Raw genomic sequence first — 14,982 nt, 5'->3', positions numbered from 1 at the left:
CATTGTTTAATTTGTGACATTTTAAACATTCCTTTCTCAAAGATTCATATGACAAATGTACAGGAATAATTCTTTTCACATATATATTTATATATTTTTTATATTTATATATTTTTTTAATGTTATTGCTTTACAGTAAAATGCATTGTTTGGATACTGTATGTCCATTAAAGCATGACGATACATTCATATACGTTTTACAGATGTATTCAGTTATGGTTCATAGTAACTAACTTGACATGAAATAGATACATTTATATTTTGATCATCATACATTTATTAATATTATTATTGGCATGAATCCCACATCACGTTGAGTTCACAGTGAATGGGGTCGCAGTTCATACACGTATTGAATGAGTGTGCGCTTATTTTGTAAGTTCCCATACAATCCACAATATGAAGAAGTACAACAATTATGCCATCTGAATTCTACTTGTTAAAAAAGTGACTTCATAAACAGATATGTGATACATCATTAATTGTGTGTGTGTGTGTGTGTGTGTGTGTGTGTGTGTGTGTGTGTGTGTGTGTGTGTGTGTGTGTGTGTGTGTGTGTGTGTGTGTGTGTGTGTGTTAATATACAACAAAACCCCAAATGAAGTCTCAAATGAAGACCCCACCAGTTCAACTGATGGTAAATCAGTCATTGGTCAAAGCATCTCAAACATATGTACAAATAATCTTTATCTAAAGAACAAATAAGTTGCAACAGCTGTAAAATTCTGCATTATCAATATGTGCATTTCCAGGGCAAGTCCAGAAACTGTCCAAGTCAAAATTCACCCACAAATAAAGATATTATATTTTGCATAAAGAAAACAAAGTCCAAAGGACCAAGATATTTTGCACAGAAAATATTCTCATGACAATTGCAGCACATTTCCCTCAAATTTTCATTATTAAAAGCAAATAACTGGTAGGCAAATAAAAACCTGATTATTATTGTAACGCTACGGAGCTTCTAGAGGGACATGGCGGTGAAAAATTTGGGAGAAAAGTTTTGGCGTTCGCTCATAAATCATTTTGCATTACCACGGGAAACTTTGTCTTTGCTCGTAAATAGTTTTGCATTCCCCCGAGAAACTGAAAAACCTTCACGTACTGAGAAACTCTGCATTCATTTACAAAACCTTTGCGGTTTCTCAAGAAACTTTGCAGTCGCTAATGAAAAACCTTCAGGTTCTCGAGGAACTTTGCGTTCGATCATGAAAAACCTTCCGGTTCTCGAGGAACTTTGCGTTCGATCATGAAAAACCTTCAGGTTCTCGAGGAACTTTGCGTTCGATCATGAAAAACCTTCCGGTTCTCGAGGAACTTTGCGTTCGATCATGAAAAACCTTCAGGTTCTCGAGGAACTTTGCGTTCGATCATGAAAAACCTTCCGGTTCTCGAGGAACTTTGCGTTCGATCATGAAAAACCTTCAGGTTCTCGAGGAACTTTGCGTTTGATCATGAAAAAAAACTTCGGTTCTAAAAAACCTTCACATTCTGAGAAACTTTGCGTTTAATCTTGAAAATCTTTCACTTTCTGAGAAAATTTGTGTTCGCTTTTAAAAAACCTTTGCGGTTTCTTAAGAAACTTTGTGTTTGCTCGTGAAAAACCTTCACATTCTGAGAAACTCTGCGTTCATTCACAAAACCTTTGCAGTTTCTTGAGAAACTCTGCGTTCGTTAATAAAAAACTTTGCATTCGTTCACAAAACCTTTGTGGTTTCTCAAGAAACTTTAAGTTTGCTCGTAAAATGTTTTGCGTTCCCCCGAGAAACTGAAAAACCTTCACATTCTGAGAAACTCTGCATTCATTTACAAAACCTTTGCGGTTTCTCAAGAAACTTTGCATTCGCTAATGAAAAACCTTCAAGCTCTCGAGAAACTTTGCGTTCGATCATGAAAAACCTTCAGGTTCTCGAGAAACTTTGCGTTCGATCATGAAAAACCTTCAGGTTCTCGAGAAACTTTGCGTTCGATCATGAAAAACCTTCAGGTTCTGAAAAACCTTCACGTTCTGAGAAACTTTATGTTCATTTACAAAACCTTTGCGGTTTCACGAGAAACTTTGCGTTCGCTTGTAAAAAACCTTCACATTCTGAGAAACTTTGCGTTTAATCGTGAAAATCTTTCACTTTCTGAGAAAATTTGCTCGTAAAAAACCTTCACGTTCTGAAAAACCTTCTGGTTATGAGAAACTTTGCATTCTCCGATAAACGTTGTGTTCCCTCGCAAAATGTTTGGTGCTCCAAGGAAAACTTTGCATTTGTTCACAAAACCTTTGCGGTTTCTCAAGAAACTTTAAGTTTGCTCGTAAAATGTTTTGCGTTCCCCATTGAAACTTTGCATTTACTTGCAAAGAACACAAACGATTTTGCGTGTAAACGCAAATATTCTCATGGCAATGCAAAATGTTTTGCAAGAGAAAGGTTTTTCCTCCATCTAATTTTTTTATTCTTCACCATGTCCATTTAGGGTCTCCGTATTCACAATGGGGAAAAAATAATATGCAAAATATAATATTGTCTATGGATCTGGGGTGAAATATGGACCTTTTTGTTAGATTTAACCCCTTTTCTTACAAAATGGCACTAGAGATTATTCATCTATGCTCGGTTTTGTTCTTTATATGTTCCTTTGTCAGACAGAAATGCATGAAGTGTCAGTGCAAAAAGTCAAGAGGAACTAATTGTCTCTGGGTGAAGTTGTGAGGGAAGATATCATCTCAAAAACACCTTCATGGTCTACATCCTTTCTCACTGAAAGTCGTCTTCCACTGAAAAGTTCAAGGCGGCTCATAGGTCCGTGTGCGAGTCTTGAACTGCCCTGTGAGGAGGAAGTCAGCACAGACACTTCCTCCCTGCATAGTGTCCACAATAAGTCCAAATCCTATTGCTATTTCACTCCCAACATTCATGAAGAAAATGCTTTTATATTGTCCCCCTCTGACATCCGGAATGATGTGCACAGAAACAGCAGTGTTCATATTGCATAAACCCACAAAAGCAGCTGCGGGTTCCCACAATGTCTGTGTCACGTTTTATCCCACATGACGTCTCCACAGAGGTTCGGTTCTGTAGCTGCCAGGTCGAACTGGGCAAGGGCCGTGGTTGCCATGGAGACGGCTGTCCGGAGATCACCTCGGTGGAACGTCCCACAATGCACTGCAAGCGTGTGCTGTTGGTGGCTGCGCTCACGCTTAAAAAAAAAAATGATGTCCTTCCACAGTATTTTTGTCTTGTTTTCTATAGTATAAGTGTCTAAACATTGTTAAATTAAGATACAATCACTTGAGAAGCAAAATGACTTAAGATATTAAGTCTCCCTTTGTAGAATGTGTCAAATTAAGTCAGTTTATGCTTAAAACAATCTGACAATGATGTAGGGAAATTATTCAATCATTGGAGAATTGTTATAACCTAACAATATTTAGTTTGATTTACACTTAAAAAGAAGATACATATTTAGAAATGCAAGAAAAATTTAGTATTGCACATCATCCATCAAAAATATAAAACATATTTTTCTTGTTTTAAGCAACAAAAAAAACTTCGTTTTGACACATTTACAGAAAACAAGACTTAATATTTTCAATCATTTTGCTTCTCAAGTGCACTGAAGATGACTGACTGAATGACTGAAGATATTAAATCTTGTTTTTTTTGTTTTTCTTTATATATGTTAAAATTAAGTTTTGCACAAAACAAGAAAAATACATAAAAACATTCAATCATTGGGAGTTTTTGGAGGAAAATGTGCTTAATTTCCTTTTCTTTTCTTTTTTAACTTAATGTGCAAAATATAATGTAGTCTTGTCTTGATTTGATTTGGGGTGAAATATGGACATTTTTATTAGATTTAACCCCTTTTTATTACAAAATGACACTATAGAGAATATTCATATTCATATGCTTGGTTTGTTCTTTATATGTTCCTTTGTCAAATAAAAAATGGATGATACACATTTCTAAATATTTTTATTCTTTTTAAAGAATAAATCTATAAAACTACATTTGAAACTATTTGTTAGTGATGTGGAAAAATCTTAATCAAGACACATTTACTTAAGAAGAGCAAGAAAAAAACATCTGCTAATGGGGTCAGAAAAATTTCTCTTGTTTTCCATCTGAGTTCCGTTTATTTTTCTGATAAATGTTTCTTGTTTTAAGCATAAACTCACAGAATTTGGATCAATTTCTACCTAAAAACGGTCATATTGCTTCTAAAGTAAATGTATCTTGTTTTAGGAATGTTTAGATAATTGTACTGAAAAACATGACAAAACTAATGAGGAAGATTTTCATTTTTTTTGCAGTGCATGGATTGGTCAGGTGAGGGACTGTCGGGAAGATACACGCAAACACACACGTCTGACAGAGGGAAGCACTTTGAATGAGACCAAACCGCTCACTTGCTTTAAAGTGCTAATTTCTCTGTTTCACAATGAATGAGCTCCATCAGAAACTAGGGGACGGAATCTCATGAGCATCAAGACCACATTAGAGATGCTCACTTATAAATTAACATGATTAAATCTCTTCATAGGCAAGTTTATATTCACAGAGCCCTCAAAAAGGCTACATCAAAACATGATGAAACGAGTTAAATTCAACAACTGCACTGCAAAACGAAATGATTCATTATCAAGTGAGGTTTTCTTTTTTTTAAATCGAAAAATTCCTTAAAACAGGATAATTGCATTTCTTGAACTAAGCAGATTTTTCTTACACCATGAGAAAATAAGAAAACTTTGAAAACTCTTAATAACTCTTAATATAACAGAAACTTTTATGTTAAAATCAATTAATCGTGATTAATTCAATTGACGTCACTTTTTATGCTTAAAACTTTTTGACTCTTGTTGTTTTTCTGGTGTACTTCTCTGTTGTTGTTTATAAGATAAGCTCACTATAAATAAAAGTATTTTCATTATTAAAACAATTTGCCAATGATAGAATGAAATAAGCGAAATTGAGGTCATACTGAATGCATCATTAAAACTTTAACACAGTCATAATATTCTAATTTAATTTCCGCCTTATTTGTTCAAAAAATGTATACTCTCATTACAATAACAATAGATTATGTGCAATATTTTTCCTTTTTTAATCATTATATAACTAAATTGATTCAGGTTTATGCCTAAAACAATTTGTACAAAAATAACACAAAATAAATCTTAAAGGGGTACTTCAGCGCTGGGAAGATGAATCTGTATTTAAACTGGGTCATCAATGTAGTAGAAATGTGAAATTATTTTTGAATTTGGTGTCTTCTAGACTGAGAAAAGACAGAAAATGTATTTTTGTCCCATGGGGATGAAAGACTACAATTCCCAGAATGCTTCGCTGCCCTGTGCCATTCCCAACGCCACCGCTACTGGATTACTGTGACTGAGTTGGAGAAGACACTACAATTAAAAACTGAACGTGTCTGCTCAATATAATGAGTGAGTCACCGCGCGAGTATCACAGCACTGAGCACTAACTGCACGAGTGATGAGAGCTGAGGTAATCGCGACTACACTCGCGGCATACATTCACAACGCGAGTTCAGTCTGGCGCGTTTCAGTTCATGCCTTTACAAGCTTAACTTTCATAGAAATTAATTTGAGAAGTTAAAAGACTTACATTGCACACCATAGCTCCGTTTAAATGAGTGCCTGTAGCTGTGGGCTGAGCTCTCCCTGCAAGCTGAGTGTAATCTCCCATCCCCCATGCGCGGATTCAAAACATGCGGAAATGGCTCCCTCTGCTGGCTGTAGTCTTTAGCCTCTGGGCAAACATTCCTCCTATGATGCAAAAATCGTCAATTTGCATCATAGAAGGAATTTTTCCAGAAATAAAATGCATAAATCTCTTGTCTCAGGGAGATATGAGGGGGGAAAGCACAATAATTTGAATATACTCCAGGGTTTCTACTGATACAAAGCCATATGCTAATCGCTGAAGTAACCCTTTAATGAAGATATATTCTGTGCAAACTCTTAATAACTCAAAGTTTTTACAGTTGAACTTACCAGTTATTTTTTTAATCATAAATCAAATTAAATGTAGTACATTTTATGCTTAAAACTATACGCCAATAAACAAATGCTTAACTCAAAATCAAAACTTATCTTGTTTTAAGGATGTTTGGATTTTTTAACCGGAAAACAAGCCCAAAAATTCTGATAAGAAGAGAAAATCATGTCCTGATCAGGTACAAGTCACGTTTCCAATGATAATTAATCAATATGTCTGCAATAAAGATGGATTATTTTGAATAAGTAATTAGTTCATGATCGCTAAAAAGTATTTTCTCTATAGTATGAATGTAATCCGGACGTAGTGCATTCGCCATGTTGTCATTATCTTGAGTACTGAGTACTTTGAGTACTTCTTTTGTCACATTTCGTTTTTTGCCTACTATATAGTAGTGAAGTATGTGATTTCAGAAGCAGCCAGTGTCACTCCTGACACAACATTGTTGATGATTAATATGCAGATATTCTGGACCAATGATATTTCACTGTGGGCGGAGCCACCCAGCATGACAATATGTCACGACTGGCTCGCACAAACATTCGCAGGACGATCGCACCTGATCAGGACAAGGTGAGAAAAGCCCTGTACGATACCATAATAATAGATAATGTGCAATACTTTCATTTCTTTTTCATTCCTACAAATTCTGCTTCCTTTTAGGCCAAAAAAATGTGATATGCTGCAAAATAATTCACCAATAAAGACTTCATGAAGAGACGTTTCTTACAAAAAGACATTTTTCAACAAAGTGACAAAGGAAAGGAGAGTGTATAAAAGGGTGAATGTTTCTCCAGGCGCCCAAACGCTCCTGATGCAATCCATATTTGGCGGACACGCAATGCATTTTGGGATATTAAAGATCTCAACTGGAAGAGAAGAGCTGCCAAGGAGAAGTTCCTCTTTCTGAGTCGAAATTTGGGCTTAGAGGTCAGAAAAAATGAGCTTGACTGGAAGATCTTTTCCATCCACAGTGAAACGCGAGTCGCAGTGAATCAAGCGTTAGTCCTAATGAAGACTAACATTCATCCGATCTGAGGTGATGATGGTTCAGGAGTGCTCAGGATGATGGTGTCATTCTGGGATACGGTTCTAGTCTTCCCGACACATGGGTATATTGACAAAAGTGAAGACGTTGTATTCGATCATGATGGAGAAACAGAGGAAGATGGCGTACAGCACCAGCACATAAACGCCCAGCTTAAAGTCCAACTTCCAGCCATTCAGGTGGATCCCAAGTATCTACAGGTGAAGGAGATTTACATTTATACATTTGGCAGACACTTTTATCCAAAGAGACGTACATTGCATTTTAAGGCCGGAGACACACTGCAAGCCTGGCGTTTCTGCTGCGTGTCAGCCGCGGGGCGGCTGCCTGGCGTTTTCTCTGTCTTTGCACACCAGAAGCGTGTCTGACGCGGCGCTGCTGCTGCTGCTGGGAAGCCCTATACATCATGTTAAATATAAATATATATTGCCTATTGATACAGCAAAGACAATGTCGGCAGTAGCCTATTGACCATACATGTATATGGCATTGACGGCAAAATAGGCTACAGAATATTTCGTTCTGTATTGACAGGTTTAATATTTCAAAACGATAATTATGTTGTTTTTTGTTATTACAAGTAGGCCTATATCTGCATTTATGTTAACCTAAAGACTTTCACACATGAAAATGTAATTTATTAATATGTATTCGTGTCAAAATGGCATATGAACTCCTTTTCCTATGCTGTTTTGCCTAGAAACGCTTCCAACACGCTAGCGTGTCGCGTGAAAAATAGGCGACTCTTCTATTTGAAGAATGCACGCGTTTTCCGCGCGGCTGACGCAGGCAGTATGCAAGCGCTAACCGGTTAGCATGGGAGCCGAAATAAAAACGGACACGCCACGCACCCGAGACACGCTTGCAGTGTGTCCCCGGCCTAAGGCCCTGTCCACACGAACACGGGTATTTTCAAAACCGCAGCTTTTTCTACGCGGTTTGGCTGTTCGTGCACACGCAAACGCTGTATCCGGTTACTAAAACCGGACTTTTTTGAAAACTCCGGCCAGGGTGAAGATTTTTAGAAACTCCGGTTACAGCGTTGTTGTGTAGATGGTGAAACCGGAGATTTCGGCTTTTTTAATTGAAGTGCGCGCCGTTCTTTCCTTTGTTTGATATCAGATTTTCCACTTCTCCTTTTGATTTACGTGAGTCGATTCTATGCGGTGGACTCCACTAACAGCGCTTATCACACGTATATAGATACATGTTCAGTTATTTCATTGTATTGCAGAACAAAGGCGCCAGAATGCAATAATACAAAATAGTAAAGCAAGTGTGTAAAGCTATTACAGTCCACTTCGGCCCTGCACCTGTGTATACGGTTACCTGTCACTGAGTCCAAAGCAAAGGAACTTGTAGGAAGTGTTTCACTTGAGCCCATGGCATCCCTCAGTCAGTGCAATGTGCATCGGTGCAGTGAATGGGACCCACATGGAAATCAGGCAGCCAATCATAGCATAGTTTTGCGTTCTCATGTGGACAGAATTTTTTTTAAAACCGTGCTTGTGTGGACGCGATTGTTTTTTAAAACGGAGGAGGAAAAACTCCGGTAATAAAAATACCCGTGTACGTGTGGACTAGGCCTAAGACACACATTTTTTACATTTCTGTCAATTCTTGCTTTCCCTGGGAATCGAACCCATGACCTTGGCGTTGCTAGCGCCACGCTCTACTGTTTGAGCTACAGGAAAGCAATAAAAATAACGTACATCCGTTTGTGCAACTCAGTACACTCCCAAAAAGACAAAAGAACAGTGGCCGTCACAGGGGTGGTACCCTTAAGGGTCAGAGAGCTGATGTCCTGCAGAGTTTAGCTCCAACCCTACCAACCCACCACAGTTTAAAAGACACAGCTCCCAGCATGCATTGCAGCTCTAAGTATGTCACCATTGTTGAGATTCATATGCTGTGTACGTCTAAACATTTTCCCCCTAGAATGCATTTATGAATGTATTTAAAATGTCAAATATATAAAAACCATAATTCAGAATGTCTTATCTTTGGCAAGAAAGTATTGTTGGTAAATATTATTTATTAACATTTTTAGTCAGTGATGAGATTAGTCAATCAATTTTTTTCCATGACAAATTTTGTTAATGGCTTCTTTTGATTTGAACAGATTATGTGGTTTGTTAACACTGTAACACAAAAAATAAATAAATAAATAACTCACATAAAAAGCCAAGCGTCAAACTGCCCAACTAAAGGAAACACTGATCTCCATAATGGTGACCAAACATTTTCAATAAAACATCAACATCTAAACCTCTGTTAATTCTTAATGAGAGCTTCTATAGACATCTTTCAGGGTTGGAGCCAAACTCTGCAGGACAGCGACTCCCTAGGACCGAACTTGCCAACCCCTGCTCTAAGTAGAAGAAAACATTGGTATAATTGTACCCTACGGACCAATTGTGTACCTTTAAAGGTACCTGTGTACCTGCACTGTACCTTTTTTTCTGAAATTGTACTTATGTGAAGTCTATAAATGAATAAATATTGTCAGGCGTGGGCGCTACACTTTTTCCATAAGTTGAACATGGAACAGAAGGCGATTAATTTATGTTTACGTGATTTACGTAATAGATTTTTTACAAAATTTTACAAAATATTGATTTTAATTATCATAAGCAGCATTATGGTCATGAGCAGAATTATTATCATAAACAGTATAGCAGCATTAGCAGGGATGTTTATTTCACTATAGCCCCGTTTCCACCACAGGAACTTTACCCAGGAACTAGGAACTTTGGGTGGTACTTCGTGTGTTTAGACCGCAGGAACCAGGGTATAAATGAAGTTCCGGGTAAATATTTCCCCCTCCAAACGGCCCTGCTCGCGAGGTAGTACTTTTTCAAAGTTCAGGAACTTTCGAGGGTGGGACTTGGGCGCTGAACATGCTGATTGGTTGAGCTGACGCAGCATTTTATTTCAACCGGCATTTTTAAAAGTCTTTTGCGAGGTTCGGTCTACGTTCAGTAATTAATATCAGTCTTGCTCTCTGTCTGATGGCGCGCGGTCGTCTCAGCCATCTCACGTTCAATGTCCGTAATAGCTGATAATAATATACATTGTCATTTTAAATCTAGCTTTACAAGCTTTCTGAATATGCTGCATGCTGCTGAATCTGCATATTAGTGCTCTTTTCTGTCGTTGTTAATTTCCTCTTTAGTAAACCTATACATAACCAGCAAAAGCAGCACAGCTTGAATCTCTTCCATACTCATTATTAATTTTTTTTTCACCATGTAAACGACCTGACCGATTACTTTTAAGTGTGTGTCCTTACATGACGTGACGGCGCGCGCCGCTCTCATGTTGACGAGAGGAAAGTTCATTTTTCTGAGGGGTAAACTTTTTATTTCGTAAGTTATGAAGATAATGTTGGAGTAATGACACAGCGTATATTGCCCCAGGCAGTTTTTACTTTAACTGCGCCTGACAGAAGATTTTTTCTTTCTGAGATGATTATTACACTTTACAACAAATAGCTATAAATAATACTGTATTAGTCCTGGTGGCCGTTAAGAGTTGCTATGGCTACAGTAAACACACTCCAGCTGCTGGAGAAAACAGCGTTGACATTTTTGGTGCGGCAGACAAACTGCATGTGACAAAATGATTGCGATTGAAAGTCATCACATGTAAACACCAGATCGGTTTAGATAACGTCTCATGTAAACAGTTCACTACATCTTTCAATCGGTACACTTAAAAATGATTACTGTCCTTCACTGATTTTGAGGAGCAGTCGCGCGTAGTCCTACATCACCGGACTAATCTGCCTAATCTTCTCGGAACTTTATCGCGGTCGAAACGCAGACAGCTGCAGGTCTGGGGGGGAGAAAAGTTCCTGTAAAAAGGTTCCTGGTACAAATTGTTCCGGGTAATTTTGGTGGAAACGGGGCTTATGAACGCCACCTGTCATTCAAAAGTCAACTTTCTGAAATCTTTTCAGCAGAGTTGACAGAGAAACGTGATTATGAGTCAGGAATGTGCTGATCTACTCACGGTGAGAGCGACAGAGCCCAGCAGAAGCACCACTGAGTACACGAGCCCCCGACTGTTTATCATCACCTGTATACGGAGGAGGAAACCACATCATCAGCCATTAAACCAGTGCAGCTGCGTTTCAGACACACTCGACAGAAGCTCTAGGCTTCTGAGGAGCACAGCTTGATGTCTGTTCAAACAGAAAGAGGTTTTGCCAAGCGGCTACATGTGCTTACAACTGATCCATAACTGACTGCCATGGTCTGCAGCGCCCAGGGAACGCCGAGCCCCACCAGAATGTCAAATACATTGCTGCCGATAGTGTTGGACACCGCCATGTCTCCCAGACCTACGGGAAAGAGAAGAACCGGCTTCAAATTGAACAAGCAGTGCCAACTCCCCTCAGAGGTCACATTTCAGAGGGAAAATTCAGAGGGCACATTTCTTTTAAAGAGATGCAGTGTGATGTATATGTAGACTTTCAGGGCCCTATTTTAACGAACTGAGCTCATGGTCTGAAGTGCACGGCGCAGGTGCTCTTATGGGTCCTGCACACTGTGCGATTTTCCAAATCCTTTGCGAATGTTGCTTGTCAGACTGTACGAATATGATCCTCGCTGTAAGCCATGCCACACTGTAAGATCTCAGTTGTGATTAAAGTCAGACTGTACGACAGTCAAGGCGCGCTAAAAACGGACGCACAGAGTTTTATATCATCAATGAATGACGCGTTTGGTGACGGTGAGCTGCATTACACGCGGGACTGAAATGGAGGCTACAGAGAAATCTCTAGCTCTCGTTTTGGTCATAGTTTGTCTTGAAAAACTGAGATATTTGACAGTCGTAGGAGAAGTCACACTGAAGGATTGTGCGGCAAATCTTCTGACACTGCCAGAATTTCTTCTGAGGTCAAATTTGATCGCAGCGCTCATTAATCGGCTGCCGGTGAACATGTCAAACTAATGACCAAAGACTTCAGATTTTAGCCTAGGATCAGAGGAATCTTTTAGGATTTACAAAATTTGTCTCAGACGGCCAAATCGTGGGCAAAATCACACCGTGTGCACCCGGCTTTAGGGTGCAAATCCACTTTTGCTAGTTTAACGACGGGAAAAATGGTCGGCGTACCAGATGCATGGTCTAAAATGGAGTCCCTCGTCTCTTAATGAGTCATGGGTGTGTTTTTGGGCATAACGTGCAATAAACCAATCGGAGTCTCATCTCCTTTTCTCTTTAAAAGCCAGTTTGGCTCACACCATGACGGATTCGCTATTTACATGGCAGGATTTGCGAGTGGAAAGACTGAACGCTTCTCTCGAGAGGAAACGGATCTGCTCGTCCAATGACGTCTGCTTGCTCGTCTTTACTGCAAATAGGTCATTCTGATACATGCAATGACTATCCATTATGACATGTAGGCATTTTTATATTTATGAACACATTGATAATCTTTTACTTTGTAATTTAAATATTTTAAAATATGTGTGTGTGCTGTTGCACGTCCCTGCTTGTTTAGGCTCATATTACTAGCACACCCTTTAAATAGCACAAAAAAATACAGCGTTATAGAGCAGTTTTTTATTGGTCAATGGTCAGTCGTTTTCAGTTCCTAAAAATAGCAACGCTCGAGCAATGCACCTGAACACTCCTGGTTTAGACCAGACGCCCATGGGGGAACAGATGAGCCAGTGCATTTGATATTTAAACAACGAAACGCTGGACGTGAAAATGATAACTGCGTCAGACTGAAACTAGCAAAAAACCCTTGCATTGCAGTCTGTCGTCACATTGCCCCGGGTGTGTGAGAGAGGGCACCTAACCTTTAACTTCGAGATACATACAAACATTGACGTATGATCTTCAATATTTTTCAAAAGAGTGAAAAGACAACCATCAGAAACTCATCTCTTTCGGAGTGCAAGGGACTGTGTGTAAGTCGTTCTCTGATTTGAGATCCACTAATACACAGGACAGATGGCACTGAGATGCAGTTTATGTGATTGATAGTGACACAGGAACAGGAAATGTGTTTTGATCTGATCCTGCACTGCACTATGTGAAGCTAAAACATTCGGCTTTTCATGTTAAAGGGATAGTTCACTTTAAAATGAAAATTCGGTCATTCTTTACTCACCCTCAAGTTGTTTCAAACCTGTATGAGTTTCTTTCTTCAGCTGAACACAAGGGAAGATATTTTGAAGAATGTCAGAAACCAAACAGTTAACTTTATTAGGAAAAAAAATAATATGGAAGTCAATGGCTCCAGTTAACTGTTTGGTTACTGACATTCTTCAAAATATCTTCCCTTGTGTTCAGCTGAAGAAAGAAATTCATACAGGTTTGAAACAACTTGAGGGTGAGTAAAGAATGACCGAATTTTCATTTTAAAGTGAACTATCCCTTTAAATCTGCATTCATCCTGCCGCAGTTTTATTGATCCGCCACCAGCTGTATAGATCTGATCTACCTTGACGAGCCACGATCAGACTGGCAATACAGTCAGGGACGCTCGTGCCCGCGGCCAGAAACGTGATGCCCATGATAACATCAGGGATGCCGAGCGTGTATCCGATGATCGTCACCTAGGAGACAGCGTATGGAGGGAGGTTAATAAAGTCTAGAAAGACAAATCCAAGAGAGAGAGAGAGAGAGAGAGAGAGAGAGAGAGAGAGAGAGAGAGAGAGAGAGAGAGAGAGAGAGAGAGAGAGAGAGAGAGAGAGACACATAATCACACATACCATCCACACCATAAAGTAGGAAAAGACGGCGATCCAGACGGTGGAGAGGATGAACGATAGCATGAAGTATTTCTCCCAGCGAGACTTGGCACAGTTCGGGATGGTGAAGAACAGAATCAACAATAACGGCCAAGAGATCAGCCATTTAGTTGTGTTCACACATCCGCCTGAAACACACACACAACTAACACGATTATTTGTTGTTTTAAAGGAACATTGACACATAAACTCGTTTTCCGTTCTTGTTTATGATCAGATACGAAACTAGATGCTGCTTATAGAGCTTCAGTTGTTTAATGGAAACTGTTCCTTCAAAAGGCTCATATTTGCTGCTAAATGCACCATTCTGAGGTACATTTCTTTCTTTTCTGAATGTATGTGGCAATTTTAAAGCATATAGTGATGACAAAAGTGTAAATTAAACCAGTGAAAAAAAAGTTACAAAAAGCAACTTTTAGCAAAAAAAAACTTTTAGCAGACAGAACGATAGGACAACAGACAGAACGATCGACAGAACGATAGAAATTACAGACAGACAGATATATAGACAGACAGACAAAACAATAGAAGGACAGACAGAATGATAGAACGAAAGACAGACGATAGAACATGTGGGCCAGATGATATAACAACCAACCAACAGACAGACAAATAGATCGACAGTGGTTTTGTCTTCTGGTATGTTTCCATTCTCGACAGACAATACAAAAGAACAAAAGACAGAACGACAAAACAAACAACCGACAGACAGAGAGAATGATAGAACGACAGACAGACAGTACAATAGAAAGACATGGATGGATGGATGGATGGATGGATGGATGGATGGATGGATGGATGGATGGATGGATGGATGGATGGATGGATGGATGGATGGATGACCTGGAAATCTGAACGGAGAGGTGAGTTCACTCTCTTTCTCCTCAGTGGTTTTATCTTCGGGTACGTTTCCATTCTCGATGTCTGGCTTCCCGTCCACCACCACCGTCTCCACACCATTGGCTGACTGCACCAACCTCTGACGCTACACACACACACACACACACATTGGGGAACACATGATTTTTATACTGTACAAACTGTACATTCTATCCCGAAAGTCTTACGCCGCATTCACACTGGGCGTAGGCGTTAACGCTTGACGGAGGGCGTGGCTGAAGCTGGGTGCTGACGCGATCGTCATAGTG

General features: G+C 39.2%; 1 protein-coding gene across 1 annotated transcript in view; it reads right to left on the bottom strand.

The window, feature by feature from the left end:
* Window positions 1-4,756: 4,756 nt before the first annotated feature.
* slc24a4b (solute carrier family 24 member 4b) overlaps window positions 4,757-14,982 on the bottom strand; it is a 50,357-nt gene continuing 40,131 nt past the window's right edge. Inside the window, exons 12-17 of the mRNA XM_067418204.1 lie at window positions 14,678-14,819; window positions 13,796-13,962; window positions 13,525-13,639; window positions 11,294-11,406; window positions 11,076-11,141; window positions 4,757-7,255 (exon numbers count right to left, since the gene is read on the bottom strand). Of these exons, the coding sequence (XP_067274305.1) occupies window positions 7,106-7,255; window positions 11,076-11,141; window positions 11,294-11,406; window positions 13,525-13,639; window positions 13,796-13,962; window positions 14,678-14,819 (753 nt within the window). The 3' untranslated portion in view covers window positions 4,757-7,105. The remainder of the gene's footprint in view (window positions 7,256-11,075; window positions 11,142-11,293; window positions 11,407-13,524; window positions 13,640-13,795; window positions 13,963-14,677; window positions 14,820-14,982) is intronic.

The sequence above is a fragment of the Pseudorasbora parva genome, chromosome 15 (genome assembly GCF_024679245.1).
Source record: "Pseudorasbora parva isolate DD20220531a chromosome 15, ASM2467924v1, whole genome shotgun sequence".
NCBI classification, from domain to species: Eukaryota; Metazoa; Chordata; class Actinopteri; order Cypriniformes; family Gobionidae; genus Pseudorasbora; species Pseudorasbora parva.
The sequence above is the reverse complement of the archived record's forward strand: the minus strand, read 5'-3'. Positions and strand labels throughout refer to the sequence as shown.